The 22,923-nt window shown below is 38.4% G+C and overlaps 2 protein-coding genes and 1 long non-coding RNA gene across 12 annotated transcripts; 1 reads left to right on the top strand and 2 right to left on the bottom strand.

Annotated features, from left to right (window-relative positions):
* Window positions 1–486: 486 nt before the first annotated feature.
* On the bottom strand, window positions 487–12,562 carry FASTKD2 (FAST kinase domains 2). Of its 7 annotated transcripts, XM_085553373.1 has the most exons (13): window positions 12,501–12,562; window positions 11,659–12,414; window positions 11,184–11,287; window positions 9,695–9,803; window positions 8,576–8,699; window positions 7,818–7,957; window positions 7,354–7,526; window positions 6,785–6,945; window positions 6,104–6,325; window positions 5,174–5,258; window positions 4,133–4,247; window positions 3,604–3,640; window positions 487–1,191 (listed from the first exon to the last, which is right to left on the bottom strand). In XM_085553373.1, the coding sequence occupies exons 2-13, from the start codon at window positions 12,358–12,360 to the stop codon at window positions 1,178–1,180; spliced, it is 1,986 nt and encodes a 661-aa protein (XP_085409499.1). In that variant the 5' UTR covers window positions 12,361–12,414; window positions 12,501–12,562; the 3' UTR covers window positions 487–1,177. The 7 variants fall into 7 exon arrangements, with proteins under 7 accessions (XP_085409499.1, XP_085409500.1, XP_085409503.1 ...); XM_085553374.1 differs by having other exon boundaries at window positions 11,659–12,562; XM_085553377.1 differs by having other exon boundaries at window positions 11,210–11,287; window positions 11,659–12,562.
* LOC146760116 (uncharacterized) lies at window positions 2,701–3,058 on the bottom strand. The gene is made up of 2 exons (XR_014948340.1): window positions 2,918–3,058; window positions 2,701–2,881 (listed from the first exon to the last, which is right to left on the bottom strand). It is a non-coding gene; the product is annotated as an uncharacterized LOC146760116 (long non-coding RNA).
* MDH1B (malate dehydrogenase 1B) lies at window positions 9,765–22,307 on the top strand. Of its 4 annotated transcripts, none has more exons than XM_085553381.1 (10): window positions 9,765–9,856; window positions 13,123–13,235; window positions 14,303–14,437; window positions 14,597–14,739; window positions 15,416–15,918; window positions 17,506–17,647; window positions 18,566–18,729; window positions 19,370–19,509; window positions 20,208–20,292; window positions 22,149–22,307. In XM_085553381.1, the coding sequence occupies exons 5-10, from the start codon at window positions 15,477–15,479 to the stop codon at window positions 22,178–22,180; spliced, it is 1,005 nt and encodes a 334-aa protein (XP_085409507.1). In that variant the 5' UTR covers window positions 9,765–9,856; window positions 13,123–13,235; window positions 14,303–14,437; window positions 14,597–14,739; window positions 15,416–15,476; the 3' UTR covers window positions 22,181–22,307. The 4 variants fall into 4 exon arrangements, 3 of the variants coding, with proteins under 3 accessions (XP_085409507.1, XP_085409506.1, XP_085409505.1); XM_085553380.1 differs by lacking the exon at window positions 9,765–9,856 and adding an exon at window positions 12,585–12,686 and having other exon boundaries at window positions 14,306–14,437; XM_085553379.1 differs by lacking the exon at window positions 9,765–9,856 and adding an exon at window positions 12,585–12,686.
* Window positions 22,308–22,923: the final 616 nt, after the last annotated feature.

Genomic DNA, 22,923 nt, shown 5'->3' with positions numbered 1-22,923 from the left:
AGACAAAAGCAAATCCAAGCAGGAGAGAAATACAGGTCATTAAGTGCCTGCAAATTCAGCTGCCTGTGTTTTTCCCAGATCATCACATTTCTCATTCTTTGTAACTTCACAAACTGTTTAACTTTCACTCAGATGGTACTAGTTTATTTTCTGTTTGCACTGGAACCTTCTTGACCCTTGTAGCATGCATCTTCTGTCCTGCTGTTTCTTACTCTCATTTTAGAGAGTTCACTCATCCCCAAATGGTTAATATTATCCTTGGGCCAGAGAAGTTTGCTGTCTAACATATGTTAACTCTTTTCACAATGTTTTCTTATTTATTATCTGATATGTGCCAGTGATTGGGGCTTGTTAGCCTTTGTGTGTGAATATTTTTCAAGTGACCAGGAGAACTGAAGGGGTGAATGATCACCAAATGCTATCTATAAATATCTATCAGCTCTATGCTTATTCTAAGGAAAAAACAAACAAACGAACAGAAAATCCAGCTTTAGCATTGCATTTTATTATTTTGTAACAAAGTAAGACTTATGAGTCAAAAAATGTCTAATAGAACACAAAAAAATAACAAGAATCATAACAGGCATTGTCTTTTCCTTTGAGATTAGCAGTATAGATATTCAAGTTTAGTATTTTAAAGCTCAAACTGAAGGAAATATTTCTGTGGGTCTGGTCTGCTTTTCAGATTGCCTTTCAGGCCAGGAATAAAATATGTTGCCTTTGTATATGAGTCTGGTCAAATGGTTACTCCATGCAGCTGACTCTGTCTTTAACTCATAGCTACATAATTACTTTAAGTCCCATAATTGCTTTATCTTCTTTAAATAGCCTTCAATTCACTGAGGATCCTCCCATCCATGAGCAATTTCGTTTACCTAGTAAATAATCTACTTTCACTTCAAATGGGGTTGAGAACTTGCTATGGATTGGATATACCCCTGAAATATCTTTAGTGAATTAAACACCACGGCAAGTATCTGGGTTCCATCTGTTAATAAGATACACTCCCATGCTGTATAAAGTAAAGCCATATTCAAGCCTCCCGGTTCAGAAGAAATTTTCCAGCTACTGCACTTGGAAAATGTTCCAAGTGTGAATAAAGGTTAGAAACACATCCCTCCCCAAGTCTGCAGGCAAGCTGGGGTGCAGCTCACATCCCATTGGCTTCACTGGTAGGTCAGTTAAATACATCTGTTTAAGCTAAAAAGAAGATATTTTGCTACTTTCACACTGAACATTCAATGCAGTAAGAAAACCTATGGCAAAAATATTGTTAATCTTTTCCTGCTGACTTTAGTAGGCATGATTCAGGGGAGAGAGGAGAATGTTTTAAATGCTTTTGGTTGCACAAACCACATCTTTTTTACTGTGTGAACTGGACACCTAAGAAATCTGGGTGCGTTTAAGATGTTGCAGCAGAATAGCTATTAAGTAGAAGTAATAACTCAATGAAGCCACAGCTCTTAAATCGCAGGCAGCAGCTACATATTGCTTGGAACTCTGAACCAGTGTAGATGACAACAAAAACTACTACAGTAGCATGTGCAAGATATTTTAATAAGCAAAGTGATAATTATGGTAGACTGCTATACTTCCATACTGATTGTTTAAATATCCATCTATCTGTAACGTGTTTGGAAATGCAAAAGTAAAGATGGTCAGCTAATTCAGTGTAAAGTGCTATGCCATTGGCTTGGCAGCTTTTGTTCAGGCTGCTGGCATCCAAGATAACAATACTTTCCTACCTCCTGTTTTGTCCCTGAACAGATGGAGCAATGATCCTGTTACTGAGAACCTGACTTTAAAACCTGAAGCAGAGGGAGCCATTCCCCCGTCCAGGTGAGAGCCACAGCTGACACTGAGGTAGCTTGGTTTGCAAGGCCTCCCCTTTGAGCAGCACCAAATGCTATCTCAAACACAGCGTTGAGCACCACTGAAGACTCCAGCACAGACAAGTATTTTTCACCTCCTCCAGTGCTGGCCAAGGCACTGGGATCAGTTGGCCAGCGCAGAACGTCAGAATGCCCTCCAAATGATTTACAGGTGAGTTTGTATAAACAATACTTTCTTCAAGCAACAAATATAAAAACAGCTCAATGAACTTCACACCAAGTCCAGCAGATTAACTCTGGACTAGATGTTAAGTGTTACAATTGTATAAGTTCTGTTTTACAGCTCTTGCTGCATTTCAGGGAGTGAGATGTTAGGCAGCTGTCTGAGCTTTCTATGCCAGACTAATATTTGTTTCCTTCATAAATGTGCACCATGCTCTTATCTATATGTTCTACTTGAAGTTGCACAGTGAGGTTTTTTTTGAGCAGTCTTCTTTTTCACTTCATCTTATCACTGTAATGGTTTTTCCACATGTGCATACTACTTCAGAAAGACAAAGAACGTAGTTCTTGCAGGTTATCAAGTGAAGCAAGAGTACCCCCTTCGGGTAACGTGCAGTCACTGCAGAAAATATTGCAGTTTCCCTTCATGATTATTTGGCTGTAGTTATGGCAGAAAACAGCCTGTTGTTTACAAATACAGGCATGTTCAGACTTTCCTGTGTTCTTGCTAAGTACTCCAGTAACTTCAGCACAATAGAGGTATTTTACCTGTAGGTGTTATCAAGAAAAGATGTATCAGTTATCTCTGCTCTGTCAGTTCAAAGGTCTGAAGTTGTTTTCAATGTGTAGGCCTATGCCAACATAATAAATTCCACCTCGCTGTTCTCTTTTAATACAGAACAGAGCAGAGAAAGTGCATCACAGTATACAAGGAACAAGCTGCAGGGGGTTTGCTTGTTTGTTTTGTTTGTTTAAAAAGCTGTGGAGACTGTTGGGAACAGGGAGCAAGAGTCAATTTATAAGGATGTGACAAATGTGTTCTGAGGCTGGAAGTTATATGAAAAATTCCTAAAGAAATCAACTTGGAAGCCTCAACATGTATTGCAGGAGCAGTGGAGCAAAAAAAGTTCAAAAGAATAAACATACAATGAATGGAACCACTTTTGTCCCAAACTTCTGAAAACTGGGTGAAGTTGATTTCTTTAGGAATTTTTCATATAATTTTGGATTATTTTTTTTTAAAATACATCCCTTAGGCTGAGTTATTTGATAGAGCTTTTCATAGAGGTTAATGCAGAAGATAATGTGGGCGGGATGTTGGAGAAAATCCCTGTAATGCCTACTTGTAAGCCAGGTTCCAACTGTGCTTCATAACTCTGAGTTCAAAACTCTGATGTAGCTCATGAGGAGAGAGTTTGACTTGGGGAACAGGAGAGGGGGAATTGCCTATAAAATTATGGCATTTCAGCAGGGATAGATAGCAGGATATATTTCAGGTTAATCAAGTAGTAGTTTCACTAAAGAAACCCTGGACTAACAGCAGACGTGGTTGACTTTACAAGCTTTTCTAAACCTTTAATACTTCAGTAGTAATAGGCAGTTAGGCAAAAAAACTGCTTATATCTTCTATTAAAATCAGTCTGTTATTTAAACAGGAAAAAGAGACGTAAAATTGTTGGTTTTCTTTAATTATTATCACACAAATTTACTTCAGAAAAAGGGGAAACATTTTCAGAATAGATTTTTCCTTTCAAAAACTCAACTGCACCTTCATTTGTCAGTTCTTGAAACTTCTTGTTCAGGACCTGGAACAAGGGAATACAAAAGGAAACGTTATTTTTAGTACCTGCAGCAAACCTACCCTGTCCCACAAACCAAGCCTTCACTGCTGGCAAGGCCACAGAGATTTGCTGTATTTTGCAAGTTAATTTGAAGAATCATTTATGTTTAAAAAGAAAAAAAGAAAAAGGAACAATAAGCAGCAATTAAAAAACCCACAGAAATAAGCCAAAGTCGCATGGAATTTTAGATACGAACAATTCAGGGGTTAGCTTTTTTTTTTTTTTAAAATTCCTGAGCAAGTTAATATTTATTTCACTGCCAGTGTTAAGTGGTAGCTTGTCTTTCAGAGCTCCTCTGTTCTTTATGACACAGCCACCTTCTGTGTAGATATGCTGTGCTATTAGCACTTTGATGAAAGCTCATAATTCCCTTTAGAGCTTGTTCTGCCAAACAAGTGTTCTTATCACTGTGCTAATAATATGACTTAAAACAAGAGAAAACAGGACTCTTCTTACCAGAATCACATGATAGCCCAGTTTATTTAGATGCCGCTTCTTCATTGCAAGTTTCCCTTGGGGGTGTGTTGTACCCAAACAAAAAGCAGACGGAGGAACAAAGAGAAAAGCCAGTCTACAACCGAAACCATAAGACAATTATTCAATGATGTCTTTTAATGGCACAGAATACACAGGTATCTTTTTGTTAGGCTAAATATTAAGACATTTCTTTATCCCTTTATCCATATTTCACAAAAGTTTACATTTACCCAAACTCCTATAGCAGGATTAAGTCCTTAGATTTCTACTTCACCTATAAGAAGAAGGAAATAGCTCACTCTAAATTCTACATTTGGATAGCTTGTGCACCTGTTTTGATCATTTACTAATACTAAGGGTCAGCTACTTCTTGCCATTAAACCTACTTAGGTAAGAAAAGAGGCACTCTGGGAGTCAGACAGATTTTGTTACACCTTTCACTAGCTAAAGCAAATTACACAAAATACACTGCTGTACAGCGATCCAGAACACAACTGTAAGATACCCAGTTCTAGTTAAGGCTTACTGAAATGATGGATGTCCCACTTCATTTAGCAAGAGGTTTTTCTCACACAAGATGTTTTATTTTCCAATATAGTATTTCAGCAGCTGAATTCATTGCTAAAATATTCACTGGGATGCAAATGTTGGAGACTTAGAAGAGCTGATTTTTTTTATTTTCAACTGGACACAGAAGTACTTAGAATTTTATACCATAATGTTTTTTTTTTCCCCATGATTTTATTCGTACTTCAAAATCTGTATCTACTATAGGAGGCTGAGACATTCCTTCCTGTGTAATTGTCTGACTTGCTCTCTGAAATGAAAGTAGCTTCTGTCAGAAGAAGGTAGTGAGCTGAATGCATTGTTTTTCTCAACTCAACCAATGTGTGGCCATTTCTGTATGTTATTGAGTGTAAATAAGAAACTATCTACTTTGCTTCTGCAAATCAGTAGAAATAGTAACTGGATAGAATAAATAAGCAAAACTAGCTTGCTAGTTTAAAAAAAAAAAGGCACCTTTGAACACTTGTGTCAGCTTGACTGTCTGTTGAATTTATTGAAAGCACTTTTTTTCTGTCTGAATCCATCCAGATTTCAAAATCTGAAAACAAAACAACAAACGGTTAAACGCTGCAAGAATCTGCAATTAGCAACCCATGTAGCCCATTTGAAGAAGTTACCAGACACTGTCACTGCTGTGCTTCTAATATCTGTTCTCGAGCAATTTATTGGTTGTTCGGATTGGTTGCAGGGAGGGAAAAGCAGCTACAGCTTGCACACCTCCAGGAAAAAAGTGCTTTGTTTTTGTTTTTCTTTGAACTTGCAGACATAAATTTATGAAAATACAATCTTAAGGAAACTTTGATCTGAGTCTGTCAAACCTACTCAGATTGTCCTGTAGTCTGAGAAGAAAATGAGTACAAATATCACACAAAACCTGGTAATCTGGGTTTGCTAGCAAATACAAATCAAAATGTGTAAGAAACCAAATGTTATTAAATGATCATCCTGCAAAGATTGTATCTCATTTCATAAATGAAAGCTGACCTCAAACATAATCTAGAACTAAAAGGAGAAAAAAGAGAACAGAAGGTAGTGACTTTTTGCTCTTAATTTAGCTTTAGTTCTACAATGTCTATTGCCTAAAACCAGTTGTACACATTGGAATTCTATGCAGTTAAGATCTGCTTGCTGATGCTCAACAAAAAGTCCAAGTTAGTTTTGTAAATAAAAGCAGTCGTAATGTTTTAGTAAACTGAAATTTACAGAATAACCTAGAAAATAATATTGAGCAATCAAAGAAATCATTTTTTAAATAACTGTCTTCAAAATTTTACCTTTTACTGGCCTGTAGTTTATGCAGATTTGTTACCACCTTATTATTTTAGTGATTATAAATCTACTTTAAAAAGTAATAGCATACATGACAGTAATTTGGAATCATACCAATATGATACTCGTGTGGCAGCTGAACGTTTTGCCGAAACATGTTCTCATCTCCCAGAAGTTCTAGCAGTGCCTCCCGAGCCTTTCTGAGATGAACAGATACTAATGAGGAGAAGTTCTCAGTTGGCACGAATGCAGGCTTCACGAAGGAAGGGCTATCAAGTTCCATACATGTTCTCACGCAGTGAAGCATCATTTCCCTTCTTTCCTTGTAAAGATCACCTGAAAATGAATACAAAAGTTTTACATCCAGTGTATCACCTCACAACATTTTTCATTTTGTTGTCTTTTACAGTCTGTTCATATTCCAGGAACTAAAGCTGGTTTACAAACATTAAGACCTCCCATATTTTTTACAAGAGCCTGAACATCTGTTGAATATAGAACCCTTACCTCTCAACACACTTCTACAATTTTCACTAATCTCATATCCATCTGTGTGCAAACTATTTAACTGTAACCAGCATGGAGTCCAAGACAATAAACGTGATGCCCTAGTACATAGTTAGAGAATATGGTGTCACTTAGATCACAGTTACTGCGTCAGCTTTTTCTTGCAAATGTCAGGTTTAATGCTAATGGAGTTCGTCTTTTCTAAATTATGAACTTCAGCACAATTACAACAAATTATGTATGGAGGTGCACTATGCTTTTAAAGAATATGACACAGCAAGGCCTGACCTGACACAAGTTCTTCAAAGTTGTCCTTTTTCAGCAGCTGATCGAGTGCACGATGAGGAAGATATCCTACGATGCAAAGTGAATACACCGCCTTCAGCAGTTCTGTGTTGGAAATCTGGGGTAGGTACTTATTCAAGCAGCTATGAAGAGTCTCGTAAAACCTTTCCCAAAAGCAGAAGGAAAGTATCTAAATAAACAAATAAGACTATACAAACTGTGGTTTTCAAACAATTTCAAAAGTACGACTTCGAAATTATTATCTCTTGTATAATCCTATGTTCTTTAATCCACCACTAGCATTAGAATCTTTGAGGCTACAGCTACCTATCAACAGACTTAGTTGCTTCATCAGTCTAGTTCCAAGGAAACATCCATTTTCATTTACAGAAAAGAATTTCTATGTAATATAAAAAATACTAAAAGCACAGCAAATTTACCTTATGGATTAATAAGTCTAGGTTATGGACTTTATCACAAGTGGAATCAAATACCACTTGCCATTCCATTTATTTCCTTATATTGCTCTATGACAGCTATGTAATATCAGACATTCTCAAATGAAAACCTACAAGTGAAGTTGGTCTCTGGGAATGTAGTTGAGTCGTGAATATGCTCGAAGAACAATCAGAAGGCTTTTCAAGTCCAGGAATTCAGAGTCCTCTGTAATTTTCTCAGCAATAACACCCATCAGTTCACTGGGCTGAAAGCCAAGTGTCTCAAAGGCAGAAAGAAATTGGATAATCTAAGACAAAACACATTTTTATAAGGTCAAGTGAAGTGGATCTTTTGTTTTCAATAAGAAATAATTATAATGAAAGCAAAACCTTAGCATCCTTTTTATTTGTTAATTTAATCTGCAAGTCAACAAAGAGAAATGCATTTATGAAAATTAACTGCAAGAATTTCAAAGTGACTTTCATAAAAATATTTTTTTCCAGAGACCAAAGATATACATGGAAAAAGGTAAAACAGAATGAACCATACACTGCTTATTTTATTGCTACTACTATAAAGTACTTGGTCTCAAACTCACCTGTCTCTTGTCCAAAAGACAGACAACGGAATTAACATAGTCTGCTACTGCTGAAAACAGTTTTGCATTATGGTACTGGAGACTGTGACAACCTTCCAGAATAAGAAGTAATCGCCAAAACGGAACATCCTGAATATTCTCTGTAACATAAAAGCAAAAAGAACAGATGATACAAATCAATGAAAGCCTGAGTTGAAAAAGATGAAGTACCAAGAAGCAATGCTCTCTCTGAACTCCTACACTATATGCTGCCATGAGTGACACGCATGTCATAAAAGACAGTGACTGCAGAAGAAAAGAGGACAGCTACAATGAAATTCAGTTAACAAGGGAAGAACTATATAGAACTATATAAAACTCAATGGAGATTTAGTCTATTAACAAACTGCACCAGTCCACTGATCTATCTTTTAATATCTATTTCCCATTCAGATTTGTTTTAAAAGCTTAACTACAATCTACTTTTTATTGCTATCCTCTTCTTTTTCCGAAATAACGCGTACAGAAGAAAATCAAAGAAAAAAAATGCATAATTCGAGGAAATGTTAAAAAGGGTAGAGACTACATCAACTATTTGTTATCGTTATCCATCAGTAATTTTCTATCTCGCCACTACTGAAATAACTCTACATTACTGTCTCATCCTTTAAAACAAAGATGTTTCCTGAGTTTAAAAGGAAATCAAGAAAGGGATGTGAAACAATAATGAGGAATAACTTGGCACAAGGAAGGGAAATTTAATAAACGCTTCTTCTTACCCTGGATCTTTTTACTGCAGGCATTCAGGATTGGAATGGAACGATAATTCATTGCAACAAGACCCAGAAACACATGGTGAGCATTCGGGTAAGTCATGTGGTCAATCTCTCTCAAAACTGCCACCTAAAGTGAATTAGAATTTAATAAATCCTTCATTCTCCACACACACTACTACTGTTTTATTATGAAAAACTTTTCACCAAAACTTCGCCAAACTTCTTAACCTGTTCAGAGTTACAAGAAAGAAAAAGGAGCAACAGAAAAGCAAAAACATAAAGTAAGTTCTTTTAATTTCTCAAAATGCAATTAGAGCAGATCAAGTGTTCTAGATCTCTGTCACTCAGCAAGTTCACAGCAATTTGCCTTCATATGGAGTTTATAAAGGAAGTCTCACTAAAACTTATTTCTTAATGCTGTGAATATATACATTATGCTAACTCTTAACAAAAAGTAACAGGAATATAATTAACACACATGACGTTTAGATTACTGCAATTACTAGTTTGGATGTGTCTGAAAACTGTAAGCCTTCAACACGATCCAACCCCATACTAAGTAGCATATTTTTAGTACAAACATCAAGCTATAAATGTGCGCTGAGGCATAGAAGAGCATCTCTGATCACAGAATAGACTTCATTCATAGAAGCAGTGATTAGGCTAATAAAAGTGACAGCAAAAAATGAGTCTAGCTTTATTGGATATTAAAAGAACAATATTCCTACTGTGTGCATATCGACAGGTAAATTACAAAATGCACCTACAATAGAAATACAGTTTTATGTCAGTCTTCCAGCTACACGTCAGCAAAGGGAATCAGGGTACAGCCTATGCATTCTTTTGTGAAATACTGGGTGGCCAACCCAGAAGCAAGGGAACAACTATTTTACTGTCTCTACTCCTTTTGTGCAATTCCCATTGCTATCTGTTCCCTTTCATGGTGTAATTCTTCCAGCTTCCAACTTAAGTTCTTTTTACAGATATAGCTGGACCCTGATTGATACACCAAAACCTTTGTGTATTTCCTTTGTGCACCTGGAAAGAATCATACACAATTTATAAAATAAAGCAAAAGAGCAGTCTCCGTGGAAGCAAAAATGAACTTCCAGACAAGTTTACCTCTAATTTCTTTTTCAGAAAGACTGGAGTATTCTTTCCCATACATTTCATCAAGTTTTGCAGTATAAAGATATCTCTGATGCTTGGGAGTCGCTGCTCTACTAGTAATCTGAGGAAGAAATGCAAGGCCATGAGACAGTTTCCTTATTTCAGCAAAAACAGGTAAATACCCCCATTTTCCCTCATTAGTATATTCCCAAGTTAAAGCATTAATTCCTTTGCCCCCTTACACCGTGTTTTTGCAAGGCCAGCAATTATGCATGAAGTAGTTGCAGTTGGAAATCATTACACTGGTACAAATATATGTTTCTTTAATGCTTCCTGATACTTAAGTGCTGACCCTCAAACTCTGAATATCAGAAACACTTTCCTTGGTACTACAGGTAACTGCAAATGTGCATGCTGTTAAGCACTGAGGAATTAACACCTCTACAGAATGCAATGCATGTTTTATAACAGCCAGGAAACTTAGAAATGAACACTGACAGCAACCTTGTGCAAAAAAATGAACAAGCTGTTTCGTGAGTGCAGAGACACAAGGGTAGCATAGCACAGAAGTGCATGATGAAGGAGTTCTGTTTTCCTAGCACTGCCTTTTCTGGCTCAGAGGGAAGTATTATAACTGTTGTCTCTGAAACACTCTTAAATATACCTACTCAACAACTGAAGTACAAAGGGTCACTGTCTAAGGCAGAGTATTGCTGTGAAATTCATTGCTACAGATGCTGTTCCCTCAAACAGACAGGAGAATAGCCTATAGGTGGATCTCCTGCTTTCTACCTACAAGAACTGAGTACCCGAGCTCACAGGAAAACATGCTTTTTGTGTGTCACTAACACATCCACCTCTTCAGAGCAGGTCCTGACTCAGACCAAAAGGACTAAACTACAGCAAGTTTTGTGATAGCCTCAGTAAAAAGAAACTCATGTAAATCAGCAGATTGGATAACCGTACTAATCTCATTAGCCTAGAGAAAATCATTACAATCAAAGAAGTTACTCTGATAAAGCACTTGCCAGAAAGCTTTGCTGCAGTCATAGATAGACAAAATCAAAACTTGTTTTCATCTTAATTTTTCCTTACTAAATTAAAAGGAAATAGTCCCTGGCTTTTGACCAGTATTTCTCATTGTGATAAATCAAAATACTTCATCATTTAGACTAGATTTATTACCTCCTTTTTACACACAGGTAAAACAGAGGCAGGTAAGGTAACCTGACCAAAACAAAACACAGTGGTGGAGATCCAGTCAGAATATGCAGTGCTGCAGAGTGGTCTTACATCCTATGCTACCAGCAGCCTTTCTGCTTAGAACTGAAAAGACAGTGCCAAAAATCACTGTCTTGTACTGCCCTTATCTCACGTAACATCTAGATCCTAAAACCACAGCACGTCTTTTATGCACAGACATTCCCTATGTGATTTTTTAAGACACACATATTCAAACAAGATTTAAATACTAATAACATGTGTAAGATATTTTTCTCACTGTAATCCAGCTTGAAGAGCGCTCACATTCTTGTCTTCATCCATCCCAGCTAGCGTAGTTGCCAAAACTGACATACAGCGGCTATCCAGCTGATTGAGCTTTTCCTGTTAAAGGAGTTTAACAGTGCTACGTTACTTCAGATCAGTAACAATTTCTGAAAAGAAAGCCTCTCAGTTTGTACCTGTCATCCTGTCTTCCCATCAGAAGTCAGTTTGTGTGATTAAGCCTCCACTGATCTCCACAGTTAGGAAAGGGTAACAATTTTTCAGACTTCTCTCGGTTACACATGTGAAATTAGGCAGTGGTTTTAAAAATTGAAGGAAACTAAATATGCATACAGACTAAGGGAGCCCTGTTTCCTCTGAACATCAGGCTGAAGCGAAGATGTAACCCAAACCTCCCTGATGTTGTACACCCTCCCAAAACTAACCCTGGTGTTTCAGCCCAAACATCCATGAGGGATTTTGATGCTTACCTGGCACACCCTCAACAAAGTCTGGACCAAGAGAGTGTTCTGAGGAACACCGAGGTTCACCACAGCGTGCAGACTGAACACCAGGTCACCCCGTGTCATCCTTCTGGAGTCCCGCAGCAGCTGCTGACAAAGCCTGACAAAGGCCGGGTTCTCAAAGATGAGCTGCTTCTCGTAGCGCCTCTGGTCTTCTGACATGTTTCTCAGGAGCTTCCAAATGGTAGTTATACAGTTTGTGAACTGCTTAGAGGAGACAGCAGACTCTGAGGCCAAGTCCAGTACATCGCTAGGACACGCACACTGATCGAGTCTGTTAAAGAACTGTTCATTTTGATCCAGCACCGTCTTCGCTCTGAAGTTCTGCACATCGCCCTCCAACTTCTCCAGTTCCAAGGAGCTTTGTGGAGCCTGCCTGCTCACCACAGCCTCTCTACTCTTTTCCTGCTGTACTTCATCACCTGCACTGAAAACATCTGCCTTTTGAGACAGAAATCGAAGAGGTGATCCACGTGGAGAGGGAAAAGTATTTAGGAACGACTTCCTGCAGTTGACGTTCTGCAGGCAATCCCAGTGCCTGCCGCTCCATACAGCACTCCTGTTTGTAGCAGCCAATGGTCTGGGCACGGGGCTGCGCCTACACAAGTACCTGACGGCACTCAACAGGTAACCCATCTTATTATTCATCTGTGCCAGCGGCTTGCACATCGGTGTGAAATGCTAACTCAGGATCAGGGATCTGAGCAAATCCAGGAAAACGGCCTGGAAAAAGAACGTAAAGTCACTGATGTAAGTCAAGTGGAGCTGATACAGGCTCTTAAGTTATACTGCTATGGAGCAGCAGTTACCTGGCTCGGGACGGCGCCATGACACCCAGCCGCCATGACACCCCGCCGCCCTCCGCGCGCACGTTCTCGGCGAGCCTCGCGAGAGCTACGGCGAGAGGCGAGGGACAAACGGCCTCGGCGTGTTGCCGCGCAACGGCAAACGGAGCGTTGGGCGCAGCGCGGGCATGGCCAAGCTGGTGCTGGCGGGTGAGAAGAGACTTAGGGGCTGTGCGGGGCTGTGCGGGGCTGCGGCGGGCGCTTCTCCCCGCTGGCTCTGCCGCCTTTCGCCCCTTCGCTCTCCCTTGAGCTCGCTGTCTGCCCGTCACCCCGCCGCAGCCGCTTTCGAGACAGCTCTCAGTCACCTTTACTCCATCGGGAAGCTTCTCTCCCTGTTGTGCTGCCCTTCACTGGTGCGGTGCAGTAACACTTCGGTGTTGGTTGAAATACTCGTGCTGAACTGAGGCTCATTTGGCCTCTGGAATTACCCTTTCTTTGCTGGTTAATTTACTTGCCCCTATGCTTTCTAACTCATGTGATACTGGTCACGCAGGCTCTGTGTGAGTCTGGAACGATTCAAAAAGCATTAACTTGTTAGTATCAGCTGGCATTACAGAGCTCTAGCCATGCTGTTGTGCTCCCGCAGGTAGGGCGGGCTGCCCGCAGTATGCCAGGGCCGAGCTGCTGGCCGACTACCTGCAGGCCAACCTGCCGGCATTCAGCGTGCACAAGGTGGTTCGGCACCCCGACGAGTGGGAGGTAAGGAGCACTGGTCCAGGTGGAGGGCCCAGCACTCGCCTCTAGTGGATCTCACTGTCATGTATTAGCAGCTGGGTAGGCAAACACAGGTACGGCAGAGCCTTTGGAACTACATGATCCTTGAGGTCCCTTCCAACCCGGGTCATTCTGTGATTCTGTGATTATTTGGCTGCAAGTGCCAGCCTGAGGGAGAGCTTGAACGTTGTGATTCTGCTCTTCTTGTCAGTCTTACCACATGATATGGGCATAAAATGAGAGCCATATATGTTTAGTTGATAGGAAGCTGAAGTTCATCATTTCTTACTGAGCGTATGTAGTTATTCAGCCTGCTGCTCAGTAATTTTTGGCATGTTCTCTATATGCTTCCACTGCCATCACAAGCATTTCTGGCATTCAAGGGCTTTGCATTACAATAGGAGCATAAAATTGAATCTCATGTATTTGTTTACAGTATGGACAGGTGTCTCGGAGTACTTTGCTGTATGCCCATTTGTTCATTCTACTTGAAGACAGTTTTACATATTGCTGCATATTGTGTGGACACTTTTTAAAAAAATGGGGGAAAAAATGCAGTATTACTTAACAAGATGGACAGCACTGTGATTGTTTTTACCCATTATACTTTGCTTGACACCCCAGTGAGTAGCAGTTAACCTCTGCAGCCTACTTACCTCCCACAGAGCATACCTGCTTCTTATCTACTTACATTCTTAAGGAATTCCAGGATTCCTTGTAGATTGCAGCATTTCTGTGTTCAATATCACTAGGAGAACAGAGCAAATTACAGCAGTAAAGCCAAGTGGAAATTGCTTAGACCTTTTGCTATGTTGCTGGAATATTATAGTATGTCAGTGTAACTTTTTGTCAGTCTGCCTTTGGGTTTTTTGTTGTTGTTGGTTTGTTTTTTGGTTTGGTTTTTTTTTTTTTTTTTTTGGAACGCTGGTATATGGATAAGTTTTAAACACTTTGTAATTATGTACTGAGAGGAAAAAATGTGTATAACTGTAACATATAAATGTTAACATGCGAACAAATATTAAAACTATCTGGGGTGGTGTTTGCATTAGCAGTGGCTTCAGGATGTTTGTAAAAGGAATGGATGGGAGCACAAATGGTCTCCAATCATTTGGAGAGAACTGCTGGACCGTGGAGGCAAGGGTCTGCTTCTGGGAGGACTTAATGAATTTCTGGAACATGCTCAGGTAGCGAGAAATTCTTAATACTGTAAACCCATCATTTACATCTCCTTATAGCATTGCTGGTTCTTATTCCTCCTTCAAGTGTAAAAGCTATCCTTTCCAGTGTTCCCTTGCTGTGTTTGAGCTGTCATTTTATTAGAGAACATCTGCTTTTGTTCTTAGCGCTATTATGGCATCACCTCAACGATACCAACTGAGGAAATTTTGGACATCGCCAAGGAGAACCTACAAACATACGTGGAGTCTGAAAAAGAGCAGGAAGAGTTGAGAAGTCTTATCAACCCTTTGCAGATCTGGATCACCAGGTTAGAGTAGAAAAGAGTACGATTTTCACTCTGTTTCAGAAGAATACAATTTTCCTTATCACATGAGGTATAACCAGCTGAAGTTATACGTGAATCCATGTAATCTGCTGATCTGAATTAGGACTCTCATCCCTCACCATGAGCATTCAGTGTATGAATTGAAAACTATTTCTAGTTTCATTGCATTTTGTTCCAGTGTAAGTGGCTGATGTGAACAGGTGTCAGTGAGCCCCCCACATCACCTTGTGGAAAAGCAAGTATTTACAAAATAAGCTGTAATGCAACTATTTTACATTAAATATTTTTGGAAATATTTCAATAGTCTTTTGCAGTTTTAGCTATAGAAATGTATGTATTTCCCCTACTCCCATCAAAAATACATAAAGCAAAGAAACAAATTAAAAAAACCTTCAAAATGATGGTTCTTAATTGACACTTTTAGATGACAACATTGCTTGAAATGTATAGGATGAAAAAACTTCAAATGGAAGAATATTCCAACTTTTTTATTTTTCACACATTAAACTGGGAGAGCAATAAAGGATCCAAGCTGGTTATCTTTTTAGACATAATCAAATGCAAAGGCAGGATCTTCGTGTTTATTGATGTAATGCTTCTGCACAAGCAGTGTACAGTGGTTAACTATAATTTATCTATATCCTTTCTTTTTAATCAGTGCATCAGCTCCAATCTGCTGTCAGCTTATCCCTCTGCTGGCAAGTGGTGATGTGTTTGGAATGACCACAGAAATCAGTATCCATTTGCTTGATACTGTCCAGTTTAAGGAGTGTCTTTCTGATATTGTAATGGAGGTTGAAGACATGGCATTCCCACTCCTCCGTGGTATTTCAGAGCACACTGAGTTGGATAAAGCTTTTATTCAAGCTGATGTTATCATTGTTCTTGATGATATCCTTCCAAAAAGAGACACCCAAACCCTTGAGAACTGCATTATAACAGTGTGTGAGATCTGTAAAGTGTATGCTCCCCTGATCGAGAATAATGCCAAGAGTGGAGTCAGAATAATTTCAACGGGAAAAACATTTGTAAACCTTAAGGCGATGATGATTATCACATATGGCCCATCCATTAAGCCTGAAAATGTCATTGCTGTTGCAACATCCTGGGAAAGTGCAGCTAAAGCCATGGTGGCCAGGAAGCAGAATATGAACCCAGCAGGCAAGTATTTGTGTGTTCTGAGAGCATTTGGGGTATTCAGTGGCTAGGCATCTTTGAGAGCATGTATTTCATAGAACAGTACAGTTGATGTCTGTGCAAAAATGCAAGCACAGCAGTGCACCCGCTGAATTGCACAGCTGTACAGAATGCCAGGGTGTGACTAGCAGGTGCTACCATTCTCTTTCCTTACTGATGTTTGAATCTCTGCCTGATCCCATAAAAATCAGTTTTCTTGCTAACTCTCATACATTGCCTGTCTATTCTTGTATCTGTACTGCGTTGAAAATATACTAAGCAGGACTGAGCTTGTGAGGCCCCATCTGGAGTACTGTGTCCAGGTGTGGAGCCCTCAGTACAAAAAAGATATGGAGATTTTGGAAAGGGTCCAGAGGAGGGCCACAAAGATGATCAGGGGGCTGGAGCACCTCCCCTATGAGGACAGGCTGAGGGAGTTGGGTTTGTTCAGCCTGGAGAAGAGAAGGTTACGGGGTGACCTCATTGCAGCCTTTCAGTACCTGAAGGGAACTTACTCCCAGGAGGGGAGTGAACTCTTCGAAAGGGCTGATAATAGCAGGACTAGGGGAAATGGTTTTAAGTTGAAGGAGGGAAGATTTAGGTTGGATGTTAGGGGAAAGTTCTTTACTAGAAGGGTGGTTAGGTCCTGGAACAGGCTGCCCAGTGAGGTTGTGGATGCCCCGCCCTTGGAGGTGTTCAAGACCAGGCTGGACAGGGCCCTGGGCAACCTGATCTAGTAAAGGTGTATGTTTGGTGGCCCTGCTAGGCAGGGGGGTTGGAACTACATGATCCTTGAGGTCCCTTCCAACCCGGGTAATTCTGTGATTCTGTGATCTAGAAATTACAATTGCATTTGCAGTCAGCAGCATGTTATTTTGGAGAGACACAAACTAGCTGTGAATAAGCATGAAAATTAAAAAGAGTGAAGGGAAATTGTGTTATAGCATTATTTCTGGGTTAATTGGTTTTCTTTCTCAGATTAGTTGCCATAACTTGGTCGTATTCACAAGAGTTCTAGACAGCACAGCAGGGCTGTGTTCCAACAGTCTGCTGAGCATCAAGATTCTCTCAAGTACTACAGTGGTAGGAGCTGGTTGTCAGTGACAGTGGTATTTGGGAGCCTTATAATATAGAAAATAAGTTAGTAGGCAGAATTGTCTGTCAACAGTTTAAGAATTATTTTTTGTACCAAAGTTCTAACATTTTTGAAATATTTGTTATAGATTTCTTTTAAACAGTCTGTATTCGCTTGTACAGAACTTTAAATGGAAGGTTGTTGTAAGTTTATAGTATGATCTGCTTTGTTTTCTAACAGATAAATATGTACTGGGTTTTGTCTATTATATGTAATGACATGATATTAATTAAAGTTCCATTATAGATTATGATGAGGTTTCATATAATGTTATGGAGAACTCTGATGCGTTTTTCAGATGAAAATATGTTTGCTATTTAAGATGGAAAACTGAAATGAAAAATACTTCATTTTCAAGAGGACTTCCAGAATTCAACTTATACTGTGAAAAAATGTGTCCTTCTCTTTGTTAATCCATGTATCTTCTTCTGCTGCAGGGGTTAAAGATGTGATTGTTTGGGGCAACATTACTGGCTGTACCTACATTGATTTGTCACATGCAAAGCTTCACAGATGTGACAGTGCTATTTGGGGCCCAGATAATTTTTCACGTCCTTTGTTGAATGTGATTTACGATAGGTAAGTACAGGACAGATTTTTTTTTATTTATTTATTTTTAAAGTAAAACTAAATAACTTCTCTACATCTGTACTTATCTGAACTTTCTAATGCACATCAAGAAATATGACTGTTTTCAAGATTTGTGTTTGATTAGCACTGTACATAAAGGAAAGCTTGAGCTGAAGTACTAAGTTTGCTAAAGAAGTTGAGTAGTTCCTGCTACTATACGTAGGTCTGATTCCTCTGCCAACTTTGTATGGAACAGTATATTCCTACATAGCAGGCTTTAAGAAGCAATGAAAAGCCAGATAGTGAATTAGATGTCTGATATGCATGAAAAGACTTTGAAACGACACTAAACCTGTATCTTCATCTTGTACCTGAATTTCATTGAATCTATACCCCAAGGGAACCGGTATTGTCAATTTCCTCTAAGAAGATTTGTTAATTTGTGTTAAAACGATACATGGCATCTAAATATCTTCTAGAGAAATAGCAGAGAAAAGATGTGTGGAGCCAGAGGGCAGCTGATGTTATAAGTACTCAGGCCTGGATGTGCAGAGCTCCCACTCTAGTGTAAGCCTTCCAGAGTTTACTGGGTAGCAGATATTTCTTTTGTTCTTTACTGGTATTGTGCCTAGCAGGGATTTTGGTGTATGGCTGGATTCTTATGTAAGACAGTAACAAATATAATTAATAATAGAGGTCATCACTTGAGTAAATGACCTTTCACAGACAAATGATGCTTGTTGTCACCTCTTCAGCCATTTTTTATTAGACCTTATTTTCTGCCTTCAAGTGCTTTGCCTTCAGCAAAGTCTGAATAAATTATAACTGTTATCTTCACTTGATTCTAGTTCCATTGTCCTCTAGAAAGCTACTCTACCTACAGTCATCTCAGGGCTTCATCCCCCCACCCCCCTTTTTTGTTGTCAGCAAATGGATCGATTCAGAATTTATGTCTGCACAGAGTTCATTAAGTTCCCGTGTCTGCCATTGTGCAGGAATGTTACCTGCTCATGCAGTAGCCACTGCACTAAGATACTGGTTTCATGGTTCTCCTCCTGGAGAGATTGTTTCTATGGGAATATTTAGCAAAGGTAAGTCTACTTTTGCTTTACATTTTCCACAATAACTTCCTTGTAGCCTTCCCCAATTTCTGTAATGTGATACTTTTACTCTTTGTTTTTTGTTTTTTTTTTTAAATTTAATCATAGTATCATTGGAGATTGAGAATTTTTTTCACTATAAGAGCCTGCAAATCTTTGCAGTTATGCTATCTTGAGTTCATGATTTGATATCCATTTCTTAAAGGTGTCACTTAGGTTAATACCATCTTGTTGCAGATTGTCACTTAGTCTTTTAAGTGATTTTTTTCTTACATGTGGTTTGCTCATGAAATCTTCGCAATTGTTAGAGCCAAAGGTGTATAAAACATGTTCTTCTTGTGAAGATATGTGGACCAATAAATGGAGTATTACACAACAGCCATTTAAACCTTGTATGAAAGAAAAGATTTAAATTTTCCACTTTTTAAAATGTAGAATTGTTATGTGTCCATCAAACTAGAATTCAGAATTACAGTCAAAGGGAAGCCCTTTAGTCTGTGAATTGTGCTGTCATCGAGATTTTGCACAGTTACAGACTTCTGCAAATTTGCAGAGCTTAATCTTGTCACTGCTGAAAATGTGATTTATAATCATAAATAATGCGTTTGGGTAATTTTTCCTTCTTCTGCAGGTCAGTTTGGCATTCCTGAAGGGATTGTCTTCTCTATGCCTGTGAGGTCCCAGAATGGTACCTGGGAAGTTGTGACGGAATTAGAAATTAATGAAAAAACACAGGAAGTTCTGGAACGATTATCCTACGATCTGGTACAGGTAATGATTTTGTGCATCTGATGGTATGCCCGTTCTGCCACCTATGGGTACGTTGCAGTATAACTTGGAGTACTACGACCCCTTACTGCAGATGTTAGGCATACGCAAACTGTACACGTGAGCTCATGTATGTAAAACTGAGTATTAAAAAAGATAAGGTAGTATTTATGTATTGAGATGAATGGAATGTTGTCCTGTTCCCCAAAAAGGCGACAGTAAAATAAGTTTACATGCGGAAATATAAAATCTGCCCTCTAATGTTCTGCAGGCTTTGTGCAAACTGAAATGTTCCCTTTAAAGCTTTTACATGCTGCGGTGTTGATCTTAATTTTGTGTTTTATTCAGAGTTGTTCTGTGCCAAGAAACATGTCTTTTGGGAAGCTTATGGCTGAGACTCTCTATGAATGAAGGGCAGACCTTACTATAAAAAGAGATTTTTCATTAAATACGAAATCAGCAAGCAATAATTTCATCAATAGTTATTTGTCATTTAGTGAGACAGAAATAATTTAATTTGGTTAAATATTGAAGTATGAAAAGGTCCCAAATTTCACATCCACCATCAATAAAATATTTGTCATCTTCAGTCATAGTAGTTTATATTTGCCTATTATCTTCATTTGAACATATTTTAATTTTGTGTGAGGAACTTGAGTGATCCACGAGTTGGTGGCATTTAAATTGTTTTCTTCATTCAGGAAAAGCGCATTGGACTAAGGGAAATAAACGAAATGCATCCTTACAGAGCTGAGAAAATCACTACTAGAGAAGAAATGAGTCAAGGTGGGCTTTTTACCCCATAAGAGATAACAACAAGTTTTAAGTGAGAATTTAAGTAATAGATTCTTATTTTATGTCCCTTTCTTTTAAAATGAATATAAAATTATTCAGGGAGGAACATAAATAGCAAGTGCTTATGTGATATATGCTGAACACGCTGCTGGAAGGCTGCACAGAAGATGCCTTATTTTTATAAATTTATTCCATGGCATTCACAGATAATGAATATAAAAACTGAGTACGAATAATAAATATAGCATAAAAGTACTAGATTTTTTCCAACATAAAGTGAATATATTTTGTTTTAGATTATTATTAAATAGGGTATCCTTTTAAACCATGTAACTGTTATAAGAAAAGCACTTTCAGCATATACCCCAGTAAAGGTTTTTGAAGCAATTCTTTACTACTCTTTACTCTCCATGAATAAACTTGAATTTCTAACAGAGAAAAAAAAAAAAAAAAAAAAAAAGTAAATTGGAGCTCAAAGTTCTCATTTTTCTCCTTATTATAATTCATTTAATGTCTGCAATCTATAAGCTTGCCAGACTAAGAAAAGGTTGAGATACTCAAAGAAAGCAGACTTAAAAAAAGAGCTCCCTTAATGCTACAAAGAAGGCAATCTCAGGAAGAAGCACTCACATCTGTCACTTCTTCCAATTACGTTAGATGAAAGTTCTTTTCAAGATCACTACATTTTAAATTATTTACCCATTTTGCTTTGCTTACTAATAAGATACCAATTTAATCATTAATTAATTTTACAGTACACAATGATACAACAAGTTTCAACTATTCATTGGTAATATTAGTAGCATGTGGGAAGTCTGCAAACTGTATGATACAGCTATGGCAAAGCTCCCTTAAATCCAGTCTACTTTTCCCATGCAGAATTATGGGAATAATTTCTCCTATGTCTTTTGATCTGGATTTCAATTGTCAGTCCTCTTAAGAATGTGTAAAGGAAAGAGTAGTCATTAATCAAAATAGGAACAGACCACACTATTTTTTATTGCTTTTTTACATTTCTTTCTTTTTCCTATCTGTTCTACCTTTGATATCCCACTTGTGCCTTTTGTCCTCTTGTGTAACGAAGATGTTTCTGTGCTTATTGTCGTTATGTATTTCTATCTTGCTTAGTTTGGACTATTTTTCATTTCAGTGTAACTTGTACTGTCTTTATAATCAGGTTCCCAAGTCCATACGTTTTCCCAGGCTCTCCCACTTACAGCCATTTCTTTCTACATCCAAATCCCACTGCCCCCTTTCCTGGCTAGGTTTGTTGTTGTTTTGTTGTGGTTTTTTTTTTTTGTCCTCCCCTTTTTTCCTTTAGAATTCTTTCCAATACTTTAGTACCTGCACTTACCACGTGTTATCTACCAGTGATTGAATGCATTAAGGGACAGGCTAAATAACGGGACAGCTATTTGGAGGCTGATGCAGAGCCTTTAGTGAGCACATCAGCCTTTCTGTTATCCATGCTTGTTTCTCAGAAAAGGACTAGAGACACAAGATGATTTTGCTGATAAATGCAGAATTTAATGATAACTCTAGTTGTAATTTCGATTAACCCAGACAGATTCCCAGTTAGATAGGAGTGTCCTCCTCTCTCTGCTGTCTACTTCTGTAAGACTCCTTTTCTAGAGCAGCCCTGTTCCTGTAACAGTTTTAAATACTGAGCAGTGAACCACTGCTGGCAACTAATGTTTTAGTTCTGAGTTTCTTTTCTGACATTAGCATCAAGGGCAACAGTATTGAAAAATGATCTAAGTGCTCTGCCTATCTCCCTGCTTGCTTAATTATTTTTGGAAATCAACTTTTGTACTGCTTTGTAATGCTTTTGTTTTTTGTTTTTACAGAGATGGAAACTTCTCCTACTGACTCGGTTTAGCAAGAGTTGTCTTCAGAAGAAAATGGTGAAAATTCTCATGCTAAAACAATGTTTCTATTGCTAAAAAGAGTAAACTACTAAAAAAACAGTAAACTACTAAAAAAAGTAAACTACAAAGAAACACTAAGTGTTGTCATTGCTTTTATTGCATTGTCTTCTTCCAAATCTTGGAAATCAGTAGGTGGAAAATATCTCAAGAGCAGTGTAAATACAAGTCTTAATCTGGAGACCAAAGCAAAACATGCACTCACTTTAATGAGTCTAGAATTTAATTTATGCCCAATTTCTTCAGATGAATGAACTATTTAATAAAAAACCCTTTAATGTCTGGAATGCTCATATTAGGATGACTTTCAGCAAAGTTTTCGTAGAGTAGTGCTTTCGTAACTCCAAATTCCTGCCTCTTCTGGTGGTTGTAGGTTATGATAAACAGCTCTGATGTGAGAATGTTTATACTTAGGCCAGTCTGATTTTAAACACAACAGTTTAACTGCATGCATCTTTTTGGTGACATGATCATTTTTATCTCTATTATTTTCTTTCATTAGTACCATGAGGACTGCTCATGCATTCCAAGTCAGACATACAATTAATTAGGTCCTTCTCTAAACCACGTAGTTGAGGAAGTGCTTCCATTTTCATGTCTTCAGTATTTTAAAAGATGGGGACTGTGATAAATGAACAGTGATTGCACAATGCAAAATAAAAGGTTTCCTATTCTCTAAATGGAACTCATGCAATTG

The sequence above is a fragment of the Coturnix japonica genome, chromosome 7 (genome assembly GCF_054131305.1).
Source record: "Coturnix japonica strain WE chromosome 7, WE-NBRP24, whole genome shotgun sequence".
In the NCBI taxonomy this organism is placed as follows: domain Eukaryota; kingdom Metazoa; phylum Chordata; class Aves; order Galliformes; family Phasianidae; genus Coturnix; species Coturnix japonica.
The sequence above is the reverse complement of the archived record's forward strand: the minus strand, read 5'-3'. Positions and strand labels throughout refer to the sequence as shown.